Below are 16,440 nucleotides of genomic sequence, written 5' to 3' on the forward strand. Positions count from 1 at the left end.
ACTGACAGACATAATGTCCATCACACTGATTTATATTTTTGCCAGTTTCTCAAAAATCATCTACATTTTATCTGTCAACTAATTTACAACTAATAATAAACAGTTCTTGTTACAATTTCCCATCTGTAGGGGAAGAGTAAGAAATTAAAGGTTCCAAGAAGGGGAAAATCCATCCTGAAAATAACATAGTTTCTTCAATACGTGGGGTTTTGTCTTAAATGCCTGTGCTGGTGCTTGCTCTTCAAAGGCAGATTTTTTCATCACTGAAGTCCTCTCAGTTACAGGACTTTTACCTTAGTGTTTGGGATGAATTCTGGTGGGGGTTTTTTGGTCTATTTTTCATAGTTTTGCCATTAACAACTTTTTCTTTTTATCTTTTTTATACTATCTTTAAATCTTCCTTTGATTACTGTCATTGACTGTCCTGTTTCCGTTCTCACTTGCAATCTTAAGTTCCACCAGCTTTCTGACTGTCCCTCCTAAATCCCTAAGTCACATTTGCAACCCACCTTTGACATCTCTCCCATAATACTGCTTCTCTCTACCTCTGAGACTTCAAACCACACATAAGGGAAAAAATGGATGTGAACAAACCTGACCTAGTGCACAAGAGACAAATTTCGTGCTTGAGCAGCTGCTTGTAGAAATCCTTGCCTTGACAAGTCACTCAGGAGAGCAAAGACCATTTATCTAGGTCTGTAACACCTGCTCCTAAGTCACCACAATGCAGGTGACTGCACTGGCCCATGACTCCAGTGGTTTTGAGCCAGCAGTGCTGTCCTTGACTGGTTGTTTTAATTAGTGGAAACTAGAGATGCCCAGAAATTAGGTGGTGTAGTTTATGCTCACAGCTGAAACAGTCTGAATCTGCTTCTGCACTGGGAGTTCTCCATCACACTTTCTCTGTTGCTGTTACATTTTGTCCATCTGGATGACCTGACTATGTAGTCTCTATACGCCAATGTGTTTTCTAAACAAAACTGAGAGCATGAAAATGGATCGCTCCTCTGGGTTTGCGAGAGATAATAATACCTGTGCATCTGCCAGATTATGTTGCTAGTTATGAAGATGTAAAATGAGAGAAGGTCACAGTAGCTTGTGGAATGGTCCCAAGGTTTATCAGTATGAATAAGAAAAGAATTTAGTGGAGTTTAAATACAAGTAATGATTTCCTCCCCCTCACTGCAGCTGCTTCACCCCGTTTGCTCCTTTTTGCTTGTTTATATATGAAACATAAAAAGTGAACAACTAAGCTAAAAGTGATGCATTTTCCAGGATTGTCATACCTTGTACCTTGGTAATCATCATAATCCAGATTCACTGACAGAAATATTTATTTTGGCTACTCTGAGAGGATGTTGGTGACGGATTTCTAATTTGTGAAACTGTAGCTATTTCTGCGAAGGTTTTAACATGCAAATAATTAGCTGTTTCCCTTTTTTAAAGGAGCCTTTCTGTCCTCACTACACTGATTCTCTAAGTATAGTTTATTATCTAAACACTGGCGCTTTGAGAGCTATTCAATCTCTGATTATGTCAGAGGGTAGATGAAGACAAAACCATGCAAAATCAATCAATTAATCTCACTGTCCTGCTCAAATACTGTATGAAACAAAAGAGAAAAAAAAACCAAAAAACAAAACACAACCAAAGAACTGAAAAGACCTTCCATCTGTGCCTTGTAATCAAGTTAGCAAGCGGCATGCTTGTTTTTTAGATGTTTTACATGGATTGTAAAAACCTTTGGAAACCAGGCCATGGTATAGATGGAATCATGTGCCATTTAAAGTTTGAAGGTGTTTAACCTTCTGCCACCTATTCCCCTGCAACAGAAGTCTTACTGATTTTGGTTATCTGCAGTTGCAAGAAGCTGGCAAGTAGCTTTCTGGACATAACTAGTGACTTTCTGTCAGTTTTTGCCTACAGTTTGAAAAGCATTTTCTGAACCCTGTGGATAAGAGTAAATGAGATTAGACCGGAGCTGAAACTTGTTACAAATACACTAGAAAATCCAGTCAGGATTCAACTTGTTCTTCTGTGGGTTGAACAATGAAAAATCAAAAAGTAAATCCTGCTAGAGATTTAGAGAATAAGTGTTTCACTAGTCTTTAACTGATTTGAAAGAAGAGCAAATATTACACACAGATTTATTTTTTTTTAACATTGAAATTACTTTAATGGAAGAGAATCTTTTATTGATTGAAATTCTAATAACTTGAATTTTTTCTGTCAGTAGTTGTGTGTTTGTAGAGTGCTTATTGTTATCAACATTCTTGTTTTTCAAATACTTAATTTTTGTTCACTGGATTAGTTTGGTAACTATACAGAAGCTGTTTTATTAAGCATCTAAATTTCACATGATAGGAGACAGACTTTAAAGTTCCTGGAGAAATAATGGCTTGAGTAAATAGTCTGTTGTCTCATTTATTATCTCTGCAGTGCCACATATACTAGCTTAGCAGGGATCAAAAATCCTCAGCAGAGGTGTTTTTTTACAGATTGATGTGGACTGACTGGCATTCTCAGGCCCTGGTGTTTCTGCTCTTTGCCCTCTGGTTCATAGTTTCCCATAAAGGCTAGGAATGTGTAGACACGTAAGCTTTTCTCACATCCAGAAGAGTTCTGGGATATATTGTTAATGCAGAAATAAAAATGTATTACTTTTTCTTGTGGGTCTTTGGTCTCCAAAACAAATGATATATCCTCAATACCAGAATCACCAGAAAAGAAGGTGGAAGAAATTTCAAAGTATTAGGAAGTTGTTCCAAAACTGGAAAGAAAGAGCAGAGTATAAACATCTAAATGAATATCTAGATGAATAATTCCTGTAAGGAGTTCTAAGAAGTTGGATTTTTACTGTTTCCTCTGAAAAGAATCAGTCGTTTAGGAGTGGGCGAGGGGTTTTTTAAGGTGGCAGGGAAAGTATTTAGTTATCCTTAGTTTATATCTAGTATAGATAGGAAAAGAGACATAAAATATTATTAGGACTGTATTAGGAAGTAGCTGTGTGAAAAGGAAACTGAAGTTCCTAACAGAATACAGCATAAACCAATGTGGCTGTTATCTGAGCTGCAGCAAGCATCTCCAAAGACAATCCTTACATACAATCAAGGAAAGATGTAAAAACTGTTTGATAAACTGAGTAGGCCCTTTCCATATAGCTTCTTCAGTATTCTTTCTTTTTCTTCCAAAAGCATCATCATGTGATCAAGAGCTTCAGTCAGCCTTGGAGGAAGCTAAACAGCCCCAGAAAGACAATGTGTTCATTCCAGAGTGTGCTCAGGGCGGCCTCTACAAACCAGTGCAGTGCCATCCTTCTACGGGCTACTGCTGGTGTGTTCTGGTGGATACAGGACGTCCCATCCCTGGTACATCAACCAGGTAAGGGAATACATGCTCAGTGCTCAAAAGCTGTAGTGAGAAGATGCCTTAATGTGCATGTACTGGCATGTAGATTTCTATTGCTGGTGGAATTATGTCATATAGGTTTCTTCTGCTGTGAAGTGAAATATTTCTAAAGAGCCATCAAAAGTTAAGGCCAGATGGCCACAGACTCTTTCACTGCAATGTCACAGGCAGTTTGCTCCCCTAGTCCTCTATTTTACTCCTATTTTGTGCTGGGAAGCCAAAGCTTGGAGCAGATAGTGAATAAGCTCAAAGGAAACCTCACACTCCCTAGACCGAATATAGAAGAACTAAGTAAGATGGTCTATGACAGAAACCACATCCAACCTCACAAATGTTCGGTTATATTTCCAGCAACCTTCTCAACCGTTTCATATGACTAGCTTTGGTGGAACAACTGCTTGGGAACCCATAGAGAGGAAATACCATTTTAGTGTGTTATTAATAGAAGCTTGGAGTTCAGTCATCTCAGCCGAGCCGGATACATGGTAAAGTGTTGTAAGCCACATAGAGCAGATGTAGACAAGGCAAGTATCAGGTTGCAAAGGATGTTATTTAGGCTGGTTATTGAGGTTTGGCCCTTGTAGGAATGATATAGAAGCTCATATAAAGCTGGTGGGCAGTATGGATATCTTGGTGCAATCATAAATCTTTTCAAGCTTAAGCAAAAATTATTTTTTATCATTTGCATGAGGTTTGTGAAAAAACATTATAAGCTACTTGCTTTAAAGTATTATATTCTTAGGGAGTGTTTTTCACATATTCAAACGCTGATTTACTGATAGCTGTTTATACCACACTCTAGACCATGCCAATTACAGTACTAGCTGAAGTGAGCATGACTTAAGGTTACTGTTGATCTGCTGTTTCTGGCAAGTTGAGATACATAAACTGTCAAAACAAAATAATCCAAATTTGGTCCTGAAACTGTAGGATCAGTACACATGTTGTGTGAGGACATGGAGATGTCCTCTAGAGATTCCAGAGGCGCCTTTTTCTGCTCTTCCTTTGTTCTTCACCTCTAGGTTGGTTCACTGTTTCTTGTTTTTAGTACTAATACTTCTTTGAATTACAGTTTAAATCATTTTATGGAGCCTTAGTTCCCATTCTCTAGTTTGAGTCCAAATCATCTTCTTGTGCTTGTCAAACAATAGGGCTTCTGCTGATTTTCTTGTAGTTCTTCCATGTAAGTATCTTTTTATTATAGAATCACAGAATAGTTGAGATTGGCAGGGACCTCTGGAGATTCTCTAGTCCAACTTCTCTGCTCAAAGCATGTCAGCTAGAGTAGATTGCTTAGCATGGTAGGTGTCCAGTTGGGCTTTGAATATCTCCAAAGATGGAAAGTCCACAGCCTCTCTGGGCAGCCTGTTCTAGTGTTTGATCACCATCACAGTTTAAAAAAAAAAAAGGTTTTTCTTACATTTAAATGAATTTTCCTGTATTTCATTTTGTGTCCATTGCATCTTTTCCTGTCACTGGCCATCAGTGAGATGAGAAGAGTCTTACTCCATTTTCTTTATCTTCCCACCTTTGGATATTTACAGACATCAATAAGATCCTCCCTGAGCCTTCTCTTCCCCTGGCTTAACAGTTCCAGTTGTCTCCCCCTTTGCTTATTACATCAACTGTTTCAGTTCCTTAATCATATTCATGGCCCTTTGCTAGACCCACTCCAGTATGTCCGTGTCTCTCTTGTTTGTGGAGCCCAGAGCTGGACTCAGCACTCCAGATACATCTCACCAGTGCAAATAAGAGGGGAAGGATCACCTCACTTGACCTGATGGCACTACTCTTCCTCATGCAGCCCAGGAGGCTGTTGGCCACGTTTGCTGCCAGGGCACATTCCTTCCTCATACTCAGCTTAGTGTCCATCAGAAATCCCAGGCCCTTGCCACAAAGTTGTTTTTCAGCTGCTTGGCCCCCATCCCGTACTGGTGCAAGAGGTTAATCTTCCTCAGGTGTGCGAATTTTGCATTTGCCTTTTTTTGAACTTCATGAGATTCCTGCCAGCGCATTTTTCCAGCCTGTTGAGGTCCCTCTGAATGGCAGCACAGCCCACTGGTGTATCAGCCACTCCTCCCAATTTTTTATCATCTGCACATTTGCTGAAGTTGGTCTCTGTCCCAGCATCCTGGTCATTAATGAAGAGGTTAAATGGTATTGTCTCTGGTATTGAACTCTGGGGCACTCCACTGGTGACTGGCTTCCGGCTGAAATTTGTGCTGCTGATCCCAACTATTTGAGACTGGCAGTTCAGCCAGTATTCAACACACCTCACTGTTCGTTTATCTAGCACATACTTCATCAGTTTGTCTATGAGAATGTAATCAGACACTGTGTCAAAAGCCTTGCTAAAATTAAGCTAAACAATATCTGCTCTCCTCCCGTTATCCGCTGAGCAAGTCATCTCATCATAGAAGGCTGCAGAGTTGGCCAAGCATTATTTCCTCTTCATAAATCCATGCTGACTACTCTCAATCACCTTCTTTTCCTTCATATATTTTGAAATAGCTTCTAGGAGGATTTGCTCCATCATCTTCTCAGGAATTGAGGTAAGGCTGATTGGCTTGTTATTTGGCTCCTCCTTTGCCCTTCTTGCCCATAGAAGTGACATTTGCTTTCTTCCAGGCCCCAGGAACATCCCCCAGTCACTATGACCTTTCAAGTATACTTAAGAGTGGCCTTACAATGACATCAGCCATCTCCCTCAGCACTTGTGGGTGCATACCATCAGGTCCCATGGATTTGTGTATGTCCAGTTTGTTCAAACAATCCCTGACTTGATCTTTCTCCACTGAGGATAAGTCTTCCTTGCTCTAGACTTTACTACAGGTCTCAGGGACCTGGGATTCCTGAAGACTAGTCTTACAAGTAAAGACCAAGGAGAAGAAGACATTGAATACTTCTGCCTATTTCCTTTGTCACAAGGGCTCTTGTCCCACCCAACAGCATGCCCATGTTTTCCCTATTCTTATTTTTGCTGCTGATAGGTGTGTAAGAAGTCCATCTTGTTGCCTTTCATGCCCCTTACCTGATTTAGCTCCAGGGGGCTTTGGCTTTCCTAACCCCATTCTTGCTCACTTGGACAGTGTCTGTATATTTCTCCTGTATCACTTGAACCTTTTCCCACCCTTTGTATGCTTCCTTTTTAAGTCTGAATTTTGTTAGGTGCTCCTTGTTCATCTGTGTGGGCTTCATGCCACATCCTGCACATCAGGATGAACCAGCCATGAAACTGGAGGTGGTGATCCTTGAAAATCAACCAGCTCACGTTCCTATTCATATGTATAGTGTGCATGCAGTCTGTGTGATGTTGACTTCTACTGTCATACAGACTGGAATTCTAGATTTTCCCAACCCCTTGATGAATCAATCACCTATGGATCTAGAATCAGTCTCCATCTTCTTTTTATCTTGTTTGGTCTGCTGGTCTCTTATGTTTGCAGCTCCACAGCCTGTGGTGCTGTGGGAGAAGAGGTGGCAGGGAGGTCTGTCACTGTCTCCAAAGTTGGAAGGCTGGCAAGTTGGATTCAGTCATCTCATGCATATGGTTTAGACACAAATCTTCCTTTTGCTTCATGAATGTGCTGCCTAATGACTGATACTCAAAAGTTCAACTGCTGTGGTCTTGACCATTTCTGATTTGTTCAGCTTTGCTGGACTTACGGGCAGTTCTCAATGGAGCTCTGAGAAAGTAATATTTAGTAATACCTCCAGAGAGGACATTTCTGACCGCAGATGGGTAAGAAGAGTACTCAGTTTTAGGAGTTTCACACTAAATAAAGAATGACTGGTGTGTTTTGGAATCTACAGTCCTGGTAAACAAGCAGATGGGATTACTACCTGGAGTTGAAGAGGAGTGTCTAGACCTCATTTTTAGGAAAGATTTAGGTGGGCTGGAATCCCATGAATTATTTCTTGATTTTATTTTTTTTTTTCTATATTGATAAAATTAATTTTTTTTTCTCTAGCAGAGGGAAGTAAAGGGGGATCAGAATATGGTGAGCAATACGCAGTTGTCTTTTTGTAATTCTTTCTTATAGAATGGAAGGAGTAACCATGTGAGTCTTTCCTAGTTTAAAGAACCACAGGCTCATGCAAAATGGTGTATGCTCTCTTCCAGCGTTCCACTGCAAAATACAAATTGGAAAAGTAGCTGTTAAAACTCTAATGCAGGAACTGATAGCACTGGTAGTCCTGGTAGCAAGATGGATGCGTTGCATCCCGGAATCTCTTTCTGCAAATCTGGATCAAATCACCAGGGGACAACAGTGAAAGAATAGACAGATCTGGGAAGCTGTTGCCAGAACAGCTTAGCATTTTTCATGTTGTTTATTTTGAATACATTCATGAGGATGAAATTTCTTATATCCTCAGGCTCTGAATACCACAATAAATAGTAGTCTCATTAAATTAGACCCCCAAAATAAGGGGAAGTTATTAATGCTCATTCACTTTCTAATGTCCTGTATCTGAAAAAAAGATAAATCATTTGTCAGTGAAGGTATTCCAGAAAAAAAAAAAAAATAATTCTAGAGTTAAATTAAAGATATGTGAGTGAAGAACCACTCTAGGGTATTTTTAGGACAGTAAAATTCACAAGAAATAAGTGAAGTCTTGGTATAAAGCTGACTTTTATGAAAGCCTGGAGGAAACATCCATTTGACTAAAAGAAGGTAATCCATTTAAAGAATACAAACGACCATTGCCCCGAAAGTCTATCAGTATGGTCCTCACCAGCTGGCTCCCAATGCCTCTTGAACATCACAGCGTGACCCTCAGCCTTTCTGCTCAGTAGGCCCATGAGTCTGTGTTCTGACATGTGACTTTTTAGCAACTAGGTTCATGGGCAAAGTAAACCCCAATCCACTTGCACAAGATCCTGTAAACTTAAAAAAGAACATAAATCAGCTGCTTCATGAGGCTGCCCACACTGTAGAATCCCTGTGAAAAACTCCATCCTCTGCTACTTTGTACAGCTCAGTAAGCCTCAGTGCTTCCCAGCAGACTGCTCAGACATATAAAGCAGCCTTCATAAGCCCTTGCCGACTCTAGATATACATTCACTACTAGGGATTCTTTCCCCTTTAAAATTCAAAAGAGTAACTTGGGATGTCTTTTGACTACATTATTTTTAACCTGACAGTGCTCCATTCTGACATGCTATCTTCCCGCTCTTTCCCCATGAAAACTGAGGCAAGCGTGTTTTTCTTATCAGTCAGTTCTTAGCATGGCTGTTCCTGTGTGGTAAATTTCTAATGATTAATTTTGTCTTTCTTCACTTGCCTCAAAGAGTTAAACATAGACTTTTCATGTTGCAGCATTTTAACACCTATGGGGGTCTAATAGATTTAGTTTGTATATGATGAACTACATGTGTATTTAACAAAAATATAAGCCAAAAGGGTAGAAGAGTAGAGGCCAAAACAGAAAGTGTAGGCACAGAGCAGTAACAGTAACGGAAGAGGATGAGGGGAATGCAGACTCAGGTATCAGATTAATTGGAGACCAGGCTGGTTGCCAGATACTGCATTAGTTAGTATTGCTCAGAGATTTCCCTTTCACTCTTTTCTTGGCTGATTGAAGTGGTCATCCATCAGGTGTCTGAATCCAACCCATGCTCTCAAAGCAGCTTCTATTCTTGCTGTTCTTTAGGGAAAAAAAGTACCTGTAGCTCTCCCATGTCCATGAAACAACACTGTGCTTTCTTGCAGCAGCCAAAATGTGATGGGCCAGTAGGCAGTTTCATCAAATGATGTGGAAATAAATTAAACACTCAAAGGAAAAATAATGTTGTTTTTTTTTTTTCATTCTGCCCGATAATTAAGATCAGAATACTTAGGTATTGTTCTTCGGGGCAGTCTGGCCTGGACCCAGGACATAGTCTCCATTTAATGCTTTTAAAAAGAATATTTTGTACCAAAAATTTGGATTAGTATATTTTAATTAGACATTTTAGTACACCGCTCAGTAAATGCCATTTTGGAGAACTTAGAACAGGAGAACTTCAAAGAAAGATGAGCAGTTATATAAAATATGAAAGAAGCTAAATTCAGCGAACAGGTATGTATGTGGTACACACATGTATGTGGACACAAGTCATATTACTAAGTGTGTTTAACTGAGAATTGAAACTTTCACTGAAATGATACACACTAAATTCTGCAGCTTCGAGCTATGTAAGGAGAATGAAAATGTAAAATTCCTCAGAAAGAGATTCTGTCAAGCTGAGTGAAAAACCATCGTGCATCAGTAGTGAGACATAAGAAAAAAGGAGAGATTCAGCAGCAGGTGCTCCCATGCCTCCCAGTCTTGCATAAAAGATATTGCTAGTGGTGTTCCCTAAGTTGATGTTTGTTGGAAGGACAAATACCAGTTTCTTGTTACCAGCTGGACTAACAAAGTGACTTCAAGTAAACTCAGAAAGCATAGAGGAACCAGAGTATTCAAGTAGCAGGTGGAGATTCAGTCTTTTTCACAATCCATTTCAAGCTGTTCCAGCACAATTCCTGGCATTCTGGAAAGCCTGTCAGTTCCTCACTCTTGATCAAAATGTTAGCTGTTCAAGGTTAGCCCTTCTTATGTAAATGAACATTTTTTTTTGGAGAGGATGCAGTAGCACATGGCTCTAGAGCTGCAGTAATAAGTAACTAACTACAGTACCTGCCTTGCTGTGATTTTGAAATTGCTTCTCTGGTGTTTCCCAACATGAATACTGTGTCAGATGTTCAAATTTGTCATAGTGTTTATGGCTTTTTGATTGGGTAGGTGGGAGGAGAGCCAGACTTTGGTTTTGTTTTTTGGGGTTTTTTGGTGTTTTTTCAAAATTATTTTTTATAGTGTATTACTTCGTAGCAATTTCCCACAGTTTTCTCCTTCCTCAGTTCTCCTGCCTGTAGAATGGGCTTTGGAATACATAATAATTTTTTAGTTTGGTATCAACGCCAAGAGAATAAAGATGTGCTGGTTCTTTGAGGTAAGTGAAAAATAGCCAGATGAATTTGCATTGCCCCTTCTGAACAGAAAACAAGCTTATTCCCTGAATAAAAGAAGGTATACGTTTAATTTGGACTACAAAATTGGAAATAAATTAGTTCTAAATCAAATTAACCTTGGCTAATTTTATTCTCTCCCTGTTTGTTCTTTAGGTACGAACAACCGAAGTGTGATAATGGTGCCAGAGCTCACCCAACCAAAACAAAGGATTTATACAAAGGACGCCAGCTTCAAGGTCAGTGAAAGAGATAAATTTGGTTTTATGCATTCCAATGCTTTGTTTATTCACTGCAGTAAATTAGAAAGCAATTTCTTACCCTATATCAAAACACTGTATCTTTTAGATATTGCTATATTGATTTGCCGCTGACTGGAGTCTTTGACTTTGGAACAGTGTATGTAAATATGGGTCTTGGGATGTTGTCAGAGAAAGTAAGGCTCATTTTTCTCAGTAGTTTAAAGACAGTCACATTTACTTACTGGAATTATTCCTTGCTGTTGTCATACCAGAGAAGGCGGCAAATATGTCCAGAATAACTTGATCTGTACTTCATAATCCTTGTTCTAGCAAAATCCATGGGAAATTGGCCTCTATCTTCAAATCAGTCTAAAAAATATATTGTCCACTTACTTTTTTCCAAGAATACCCTTGTCAGTTTACCTCAGAATTACATTATTTTATTCTTCACTGTTGTAGGAACAAACCTTAGTGTTTATTAGATTTTTCATTTTTTCACACTTTTTATAAGCATGTGAGAAATCTTATCTCTGGATAGTTGAGCTACACAGAAGTTAGCAGACTTGCTTTGTCTTTGAAATGGCCTTTTAGTATGTTTGAATAACTTGAGGTGTAGCAGGTTTAGTGATATTATACATGTTAGGAGGGAATTATGAATCGCTGTCAGCTATTGCAAAGAACCAGAAACAAGCAAATAATGTGGGCAGATTTTTTTCATGAAAAAAATTTCAGTTTAGCCACCCAGAGATACATCTAGACAATAATTCTGAACTAAACTTGCTCATCAGTGTTGAAATGCATATTGAATGAAGCAGACGTTAATATTTTCTGTCATGAAATAAATTTAGTTACAAGGTATAATTAAAAAAAGAAGTAAGAAATACGAATGATATGTTATTAAACCATATCTAATTATATGTTGTGTTTTACATGGAAAGAAGTCCATTTTAGGATTAACTGTAAGCTGTCCAATTGCTGTGGCTGTAAAAATGGCAAGTGTGACCCAAAACCATATCTAGTTAGGTATGATGGGATAGACAGACAGGAACGGGACAGACAAGGCAGACAAGGAAACATTCATGCCATTTTAGATGGCGTTATTATTTTTTCTGGATTTTCTCTAGAACCGTTAGTACAATTCTGGTCATCTGTGTTCAGGAAAATGAGTACACGGAAGTTATCTAGCACTAGTGTATCAGGGAAAGCAGGTACTTTCCAAGAGAAGGCAACTAGCGTTTGCTTCATTTAGACAAACAAGATAAGGTCTGGAGGCGATATGGTTCCTCTGAGACCCTGAGGAAGAGAAACTGTTTTCCTCTGTGACAATTTTGGCACAAGAAAAACAGGTATGAACTACCCTGAATGAATTTCACCTGGGAGCTGTAAAGTGATTTCCAACTGTTAAAGCAGTGAGGCAACAGCCTTCTAAAGGACTGAAAATCTAATTCATTTTTTAGGTAGATCTTAATTACATTATGAAAGAGACAGTGGGAGACAGGGTCGAATGATTGAGGTACTCACTCCACATTATGGCTTATCATTTAAGATACTGAACATGTATATATACTAAGAGATGATAAGCTGATTTACATTAACAATTCACCTTGGAGCATGAATTTCACAGCTCTTACCAAATTGTCTCTATTTCTCTTCCTTCAAAAAAAAAAGGATGGAGCGTGTCTGACTTGCAGTTTTGCTGCCCAGCTGCTCACAGAGTTCAGCAAAAAACATATGTGCAACATAAATCCTCAGATGGGTGAAACTTAGTGGTAAATACACCTCTGTTGACAATCAGATTGATGATGTTTATCCGTCATTTCATTAGTCAGTACTTGCTTACTGGAGTTACTGCTGTTGTAACTTCAGGGAAGTTGGCAGGTATTTCACAGATAATTTGGGAAATATTTTGGACCTTATTGGGGCTTTTCAATACTTAAAGGAGGCTTATAAGAAAGATGGTGACAAACTTTTTAACAAGGCCTGTAGCAATAGGACAAGTGGTAATAGTTTTAAACTAAAAGAGGTTAGTTTCAGACTAGATGTAAGGAAGAAATTTTTTACGATGAGGGTGGTGAAACCCTGGAACAGGTTGGCCAGAGAGGGGGTAGAGGGGCTCTGAGCAACCTGGCCTAGTTGAAGATGTCCCTGCTTATTGCAGGGGGTTGGACTAGATGATCTTTAAAAGTCCCTTCCAACCCAAACTGTTCTATGATATTTTACAATCCTTACTCCATGGAAACTAATGGGACGTTGGCCATCTTCAACAGTTTATTTCAAACCGCACTTGCATGGTTACAGACTTGGATAATTACTTGATTTCATGTGTTTTTTCCTGTGTGAAAAGAACTTGCACTTAGGAGTATAGCAGAGAGGAAGCTGAAGAAACAAGTTTTGCACTAAAAGATACCACTTGCTGGTCACTCCTACCTTTTGCTAAAAATTGTGAAGAAACATTTGCTAGCTGGAATCAAAGGGGGAGGATGGGCAGGTGAAGGGTTTTAAGCTTTAACACAGCTATTTCTTATCCAAACTGGTAGTGCTTTTATACAGCACAGTAATAAAGATTTATCCAAAGTCAAAATACTTTACCAGTGAAACAATTAACAAGAACTTTCCATGCTGTAAACTCCTACCTGATAAATTCATTTTCATTAAGTTAGGCATGGTCTTTTGATTCTCTATTCCTACTTTATGGTATTTTGCATTATGTGAGCTTTAGTCCAGCAAACCAATGAAGCAATGTGAGCTCATAATTATCATAAATTATTATGTATGACATGGATTTGCTCTCCCATATCTCATGTTGCTTAATATTTTACTTCCAAATGCTTTATATTATTTTAAAATAAGGCAAATACCAAAATTTCCTATCATTTCATAAATACTGACTGGTTAAGTAGAAAAGCCTCCCTCTTCTACTCTGCAGCAGCATGGAGTAAGCACATGCTTATGGAAGTAACAGGGGGAAGAGATTACTTCACAGCTGCAGTTGTGTTGAAGTGTTTATTTTTCTTTCTCTCTCTTAAGGCTTTCCCCTTTCTCTCTCTCAACTCGTCTATTAAATGCCCAAGTCCTCAGCTGGCAAATTTCTCTCTTATAACACTACATCAAGTAAAAATGAATTGAGTTTACTTTAGATAGTTTTTTGGAAAAAGGAGGTTGAAAGAGGATCTTGCACAGGTGTGACTAGTTGTTAACAAGTAACAGGTAAAATTGCACAAATGGCTAGTATAAATCAACTTTCTAATAGAAATGAACCACCATTGCTCAAAGTTTCTCTATTGTAAAGCAGTGTTGCAAAGGTAGGTTTGCTTTTGTGTTGCCTAAATTTAAATACAGCATCTGATTGCTGAGTTGTGCCAGGACTGAATTAAAAAAATGTAGGTTAATTGTGTACTTACTTTCAAGGAATAATACATTTTTGAAAGGATGGGTTTGCTTGATTTGCAGCTTATACCCACAAAAATGCAGTAGCCCTGGGTGAAACCACTGTGACTGCCTGCTGTGTAAAACGAGGAAGATTTTAAAACAATTACTTTACTACTGTGAACGATCTTAAATAGGATAAAACCCACTGGTACATCCTCAAGTGGATTAAATTGGCATAGTTCTGCAGATATGCTGATTTATACCACCTGAAAATTTGAACCCATTACATGTTAAGCCAAATATTTTTAGCAATAATTTGCAAATAAATCAAGATGCAGTTTTTGGCAAGCACTGATACCTTGTTAAGACAAAATTGTAGAAGGTAAGGGCCCCTTGGAGTCTATGGCAAAATTCCCACTGATTTAAACCAAGCTAAGAATATATCCTCACATCCTAAGGGCAACTTAATATAAAGCATCTGAAATTGAAGGCTAATCTAATGTTTGTAAGAACGATCCAAGCCACCTGTATCTGTTAGATTGGACTGGAAGTTATATAATAATAATTCTTCCCATTAGATTTCTAGTCCTTTTTTTAAAGCCAAAGCATTTTTCTGAGGTTACTTGTGCTTTTGATCCTTCTCAGAAACCAAGATAATGAAAATGAACCCCAAAAGGAGTCTAGAGAATGTCACATACTGGGGAAACAGAAGGGTTTTTTCTTTTCTCACAGTCAGAGTTTTCGAATGTTCGTATTTTGACCTTTTGTTCTCCTCTGCGTTATACAGTAAAATGGATGCCCTGTGATGAACATATTCTGTGAAGAGTCTTGAATGGTTTATTTCACACTTTTGGATAGCTGATGTGTTAAACAGAAATTCAGTTTTCTACACAAGCTGGTCAAGAGCATTTAAAAGGGTATAGCATGAAGGCTAGTTAAGCTAAACCTATATTATGGTGGAACGAGGTATAGGTGCCTCTGCATTTTCTTAAAATCTTGAGTGGTAATAGGTCAAATTCAGCCAAGCTGAAGAAATACCAGTTCCTGGAACTGTATGTTTTCAGGCTGGGTCTATGGGTAAAGGTATTTTCAAGCATTATATGTATTCACTAGTTTTTAATGATCAGTAAAATGTTTTTCAGCATGCATCCTCAATAGATGTATATTTATTTATAAATTATATAGATGGACTATTGTACTCATATATAAAGTACATTGTAAAACATACCCAAATATAGGAAGTAAAAAAAGATGAATTAAACACAATTTTAGTTTTTTAATTTTACTTATTAATAGTACAAAAAGTATTTTCTTCCTGCACTCCAATTGATTGTCTTGTGCCCCCATGGGGTACCTGCACCCATTTGGAGACCATCACCTTAGACAGTGGATAAGCTACCTGTTCATAAAGCTGGTCTTTCTTCTGCTCTAAGCAACCTAGAAGAAAGGGACTTGTATATGTAAGAGAGCAAGATATGACAGCATATTGAGACAGTGCCAGACCACTTGGCTAATTTGCCTCAAGGGCAAATCTTTTTCTTATTTAAAAAGTATGCATCGAATGCAAGAAGGCTCTGCTTTAGTTTCCACTGTGTGTGAGGGCTGGATAAACTTTGGATAATCCTTTATATAGTTTAAGATTTTTGTATTCTTACTTAACCTGGGAATTTTTCCTGTAATATAATTTTTATTACCAAGAGCTGAAATTTGAAAAGAGGAAAAATTTGAACAGCACTATGGGAAATGTGATTTTGCTCACACGACATTCAGTGCCCTTATTTTTTGTGACACACACACAAAAACAAAAGAAATCCAAATCAAAATGAGTAAAAGGCACATAAGCTTGAGAGAGGGACACAATGTCAAGCTGGATTTTCAGACTTTACTGTGTTTCTATGGTTTTGTGGCTTTCAGTCAGACCATTAATTTTGTTTACATTTCATTTTGGTCTGTTTAAGTTTCTCCTTTTCTTTAGCACAGTATGTTTTTTGAAGTTCCTATAGTTGTACGGCTTCGTCTTATAGAAAAGGATAATTTGGGAGGGGAAACTGTAGTTTGGAAATGACAGTGCCTTATAAACTGCAACAGTAATACTGACTTGGGTGAATGCGCAGATTCAGTAAGTCCATGTACTGATAGCCCCAAAAGTCTCCCTTTTCTGTTTCTCAAAATATCATAGTTCTTCACTGCTGAATATTTCTTTTTCCTGAGATGCTAATTTCAGTTAACCCATCTGGAATCCAGTAGAATGCATCAATTGCATTGAAGTTACTGTAAATTTCTACTGGTGAAATAAGGTCAGCATTTCACTCTTATTTTCGTCCTTCCTGGCAATCCTGCAACTCTCCAAGAAGCCTCACTTCATATGCTTCTCCTTACAATTTTTGATCCTAGAGCATTTCTCCAAAAAGATGAGTATTTCGGGTTTT

At 38.3% G+C, this 16,440-nt stretch overlaps 1 protein-coding gene across 1 annotated transcript in view; it reads left to right on the forward strand.

Annotated features, from left to right (window-relative positions):
• The window catches only part of SMOC2 (SPARC related modular calcium binding 2), a 166,327-nt gene that overhangs the window by 116,678 nt on the left and 33,209 nt on the right, over positions 1–16,440 (forward strand). The window contains exons 8-9 of the mRNA XM_009891477.1: positions 3,195–3,381; positions 10,557–10,639. Coding sequence (XP_009889779.1) covers positions 3,195–3,381; positions 10,557–10,639 — 270 coding nt within the window. The remainder of the gene's footprint in view (positions 1–3,194; positions 3,382–10,556; positions 10,640–16,440) is intronic.

The sequence above is a fragment of the Charadrius vociferus genome, unplaced genomic scaffold, assembly GCF_000708025.1.
Source record: "Charadrius vociferus isolate BGI_N301 unplaced genomic scaffold, ASM70802v2 scaffold68, whole genome shotgun sequence".
NCBI classification, from domain to species: Eukaryota; Metazoa; Chordata; class Aves; order Charadriiformes; family Charadriidae; genus Charadrius; species Charadrius vociferus.